General features: G+C 39.4%; 1 protein-coding gene and 1 long non-coding RNA gene across 2 annotated transcripts; both read left to right on the top strand.

The window, feature by feature from the left end:
- Window positions 1-250: 250 nt before the first annotated feature.
- LOC130134574 (uncharacterized) lies at window positions 251-1335 on the top strand. Its single transcript, XR_008815997.1, has 3 exons — window positions 251-981; window positions 1084-1137; window positions 1226-1335. It is a non-coding gene; the product is annotated as an uncharacterized LOC130134574 (long non-coding RNA).
- Window positions 1336-1631: 296 nt separating this feature from the next.
- On the top strand, window positions 1632-3818 carry LOC115663815 (flap endonuclease 1-like). Its single transcript, XM_056309174.1, has 8 exons — window positions 1632-1652; window positions 1734-1784; window positions 2183-2302; window positions 2368-2452; window positions 2575-2690; window positions 3005-3172; window positions 3254-3310; window positions 3427-3818. Exons 1-8 carry the CDS (start codon window positions 1632-1634, stop codon window positions 3478-3480), a joined length of 672 nt encoding a protein of 223 aa, XP_056165149.1. The 3' UTR covers window positions 3481-3818.
- Window positions 3819-4509: the final 691 nt, after the last annotated feature.

The following is a 4509-nucleotide window of genomic DNA, read 5'->3' as shown; positions in this document are numbered from 1 at the left end:
AATTTATGCGGATTCATAATAGCAGTTACGTAACTAACGATTTGCATCCTCAAGGCCTCAGCTTTCCATTGAATATATACTTAGAGAGTTACGCTAATATGATTTATTAGAGATGTTTTACGCAATAATAATATTTTCAGCTTATTATTGTTTAAAGTTGATTAAATATTAACTCTCATTAACAATTTTTAAGTTTTATGTCCAAAACCTTACAACTAGTACTTACAAAAGCCACTCGCGACACCTGCGCGTGAGTCACTCGCTCGCTTCACCCACACGCTCTAGTCTCCAACTCGAACCCTAGAATTCAATTTCATCCCAAAGGACTGAGCTTCAATTGCATCCTCGATTTCCACTGCAATTTCCTCTCTCTCCGAAAATGGGAATCAAGGTAGTTCAGCCTCCGTCTTCTTCTTCAATCCCATCATTTCCATATGTGAAATTGAATCGCCCCCGTTGATTTCGGTAGGGGCTGACGAAGCTACTGGCGGACAACGCCCCGAAGGCGATGAAGGAGCGGAAGCCGGAGAGCTACTCGGGCCGGAGGATCGCAGTCGATGCCACCATGAATTGATGTTTGTGATTGATTGTGCGTTTCGGTGTCGGCGGGGATTTGGATTTTGAGTGTTGGTGGTTGTTTTTGGTCTTTGATTGGTGGATCAGGTTGTGGTTGGGAGGAAGGGGGCTCAGATGCTCACCAATGAGGCCGGTGAAGTCACCAGGTACTACTTCTGGCATTGGAATACTCCACGGAAATGAAAATCCACTTTGCTCGAGTTTCTGTTTTGATGCTTCAGATGTTATTGCTCGGACTCGGGTTTCATGTGTATGAGATCGACGCGTGTCGCGTTATTTTGTACTTGCGATGTGGTCTTTGTGATTGGAAAGTGATGACGCTTTGTGATTTGTCTTCTCGTGTAGTCATCTGCAAGGCGTGCTTTAACGGACGATTAGGCTGTTGGATGCGGGGATATAGCCGGTGTAAACTTTTTTCATTACCTCCTCTGTTTTCGTTGGGATTAAAACGCTGGAAGAATGAAGCTCCTGCTTATCTAAATTATGCTTTACTGTTTGTTACGATAGCTACGTATTTGATGGTAAACCTCCAGATTTGAAGAAGCAAGAGCTTGCACAGCGGTACTTTATTATTATGTAGCCTTTTCTTTTCTTGTTTTTGGAATTATCTATGAACATGTTTGCTTACGTCAAATGAGTCTCTGAGCAGTTTTTCAAAGAGGGCAGATGCCTCTGAGGAGTTGGCAGTAGCCGTTGCGGTATAAGCATCTCTCTCTCTCTGCCTCTCTCACGCACACTCACATCAGCACGCAGAAACACAGAATACAAAAAGGCTTATAGAGCTCTGTAATTATTGCCTGCAGTCTCAGAACAAGGAAGACATTGAGAAATTCAGTAAAAGAACTGTGAAGGTTTGTCTTTGTTTTGATTACTTCCTTACAGTGCAATAGTTTAGTTCTATTCGATGAGAAGTTTGATGTTGTCTCTGTTTTCCAGAAAAAAAAAACCTATCTATGTAGCTAACCGAATATGTGTGCATTTGTGATACATGGGCTTTGATACCATTGCAGGTGACACAACAGCACAATGAAGACTGCAAAAGACTATTGAGACTTATGGGTGTCCCAGTAGTTGAGGTTACTGTTCTGTCTAAAAAGTTTGTTCTTTTTTATTTCTAACAAAAAGTTTAGATATCAAATTCAGTTTTTGTATGTTAGGCTCCTTCAGAAGCAGAGGCACAATGTGCTGCACTTTGCAAAGCTGGAAAGGCAAGTATCTTCCTGTTTGATCGTCTTCTGATTTAGGATAGTTCATTGTTTTCCCATGATAACCAATTGTTTAACTCTACGTAAATTTCCATCTGATTTCCATGATTTAATTTCCTTGTTCACTGAACTTGTGCTTGTTCACTTGTCTAATGTCTTCTTCTGTGTAGTCACTTGTTTCCTCGAAAGAAGTTTTTATGGGATCCACTAAACTTATGCTTGTTCACTTGTCTAATGTCTTCTTCCGCGTAGTCATTTACATTTGGTACGTTCTTTTCTAAATCATCTTTGTCCAAGGAATTTTCGCTGAATTCGAATTCCTATCATTGCTTAATTATTGTGTGGTAAGCAGAATTCATCTATCAAGAATGGTGCTTTAGCTGTATTTTTTTGTTTTTCAGGTTTATGCAGTTGCTTCTGAAGATATGGATACCCTTACTTTTGGAGCTCCTAGATTTCTTCGTCATTTGATGGATCCCAGCTCAAGAAAAGTTCCAGTCATCGAACTTGAAATTTCCAAGGTACTTAGAAAAGTACATTCATTGCAATTGCTTAAATTTTTTTTTCTCACTTTCATGACTTTTAGATCTTGGAGGAGATGAATCTGGATATGGATCAATTCATTGACCTGTGCATTCTCTCTGGATGTGATTATTGTGAAAGCATTCGAGGTAGACATGATATTATGGCAGTGCCTACTGTTAACTGTTTTATTCTATCGTATATCATTCTGCACTCTCATATGTTTTAGCTTGATGATTTCAGTGGCTTTACTTTGGAATGAATTTGTCAGGTATTGGAGGGCTGACTGCTCTTAAGCTCATCCGTCAACATGGTTCCATAGAAAACATACTAGAGAACATAAACAAGCAAAAATGCTTCTTATTTTCTTATCTTGTCCCCCGACTTGTAAGCAAAATAAGGCAGCAAAGTTTCTCTCTGTAATAGTCTTGGCTGCTGGATTCCTTGACTTAAAACAATTATCTCTCAAACTCAGCTGGCGCGGAAATATTTGATCAACAATTTCAAACTGAAAGATCATTTGCCACCAGCAGATTTGGGCTGGCAAACAGTGTATCAACCATGCTACTTCGTGTGTTGATTTACTATGTAATTTTTATCTATCATGTTGTTTGCTTTGTCTGTTCCTTTACACTCACTTGAACAAAATTGTATCATATCTTTATCCTTAAGACATAGAGGTTCCTCGCATTACTTGAAAGACTTTATTCATTTTGGCTATCCATCTTAAGGAAATTTATGCTTGTTTTTTGAATAGGTATCAGGTACCAGATAACTGGCCCTATAGAGAGGTTCGACCGCTTTTCAAGGAACCAATAGTTTCCACTGAAGAATTACTTGAGATAAAATGGACTGATCTAAACGAGGAGGTGGGCCATTTTCATGTTGGGATTTACTTGCAACATTTCACTTTTTGAATTCTTGACTTGTTTCCTAACTGATTGTTCTAGGGATTAATTTCCTTTCTCGTGAATGAGAATGGGTTCAACATTGACAGAGTGACAAAGGTATGACTTCTATCTTCAGTAATGTATTGGTTAGTTGCCTACTCGAGGAAGTTGCTTCTTTTTCAATTAAGGAGAGAGCATACATGTTTTCAATGTTGTTTTACCATGTGTATCAGGCAATAGAGACGATTAAGGCAGCTAAGGATAAGTCATCACAAGGCCGGTACTAAAGCTTGAACAAATGAAAGTGACTTCCAAAATGCTCTTTCTTTTATCCAATGATTCCTTTCATTTATTTTCTACAGATTAGAGTCCTTCTTTAAGCCAGCTAAGAATCTGTCTGTACCTGCTAAGAGGAAGGTATGTCATTTTGATATCTTTGAGTACCAAGCACCTGGAAGTTCGTTCTTTTAATGTATTGGAAGGTGTAATTTCACACATTGCTCTAGCGAAGAGATGCCTTCAGATGCTATTCTTGATGGATGAATAGTAATTGCCTTTAACTCACTTTGTGCTCCATTGATTGCCCTAGCGATGTACAATTGTTTAGATCTTTGTGATTAATTTCTAACTTTTGGCGATAGTGTTGTAAATCAACGGTAGTATGTTGCCATGCCACTGCCGCTTATGCCTAATTACACTCGTATAACTTTATGGATGTGCTAATGATGTTGCATCACCCTATTCATGAAATCAATTAGATAAACAAAAGCACCAGCGTGCTTATATGGATCTGTTAAGAGTTTTGGCCTGATTAACTACCGTAATTGCACTGGATGACAGGGAAGCAGAAGCACACTTCACTCCCCCAATCTGGCATTCAACCCTAAGACATTCTCTACACAAGTCTCTGTAAATCTCCAGCCCAGGTTCCTTGGCAACTTTAAAATGCCGACCACGGTCCTGGGTTTGAGGAACTTCAAACAGCCGTTGAGAGTTGTGTGCCTCCCGACATGGAGCTAAATGATGGTGAATGTAAGAACCCTATTTATTGAGCAAGTCCTGACTTGTTGATGCTGTTTTTGCCCGTTGTTGGAAGCAAGCTGATGCTTTCCTTTCCTTAAAAAAGGGGTCGCGTCTTATGGTACTGCAATTTTGGAAGACTTGTATAAATTTTCATTGGAAGAATGAAGTTTGCGCTCTATGCTAGAACGAGAGGGGTACTTCTTGTCGGGCAGAGTGCATTTTAGTGTTCCTTTTAGAGTGTCTGCGTATTTGCCGTTTTAAGGATTCCATTTCTTCCATGTACTGTACATTTT

This window comes from Syzygium oleosum, unplaced genomic scaffold (assembly GCF_021117445.2).
Source record: "Syzygium oleosum isolate NSW1041296 unplaced genomic scaffold, Sole_v2.1 Sole_v2.03, whole genome shotgun sequence".
Taxonomy (NCBI): Eukaryota; Viridiplantae; Streptophyta; class Magnoliopsida; order Myrtales; family Myrtaceae; genus Syzygium; species Syzygium oleosum.
Note: the sequence above shows the minus strand (reverse complement) of the source record. Positions and strands in the feature narration are given on the sequence as shown.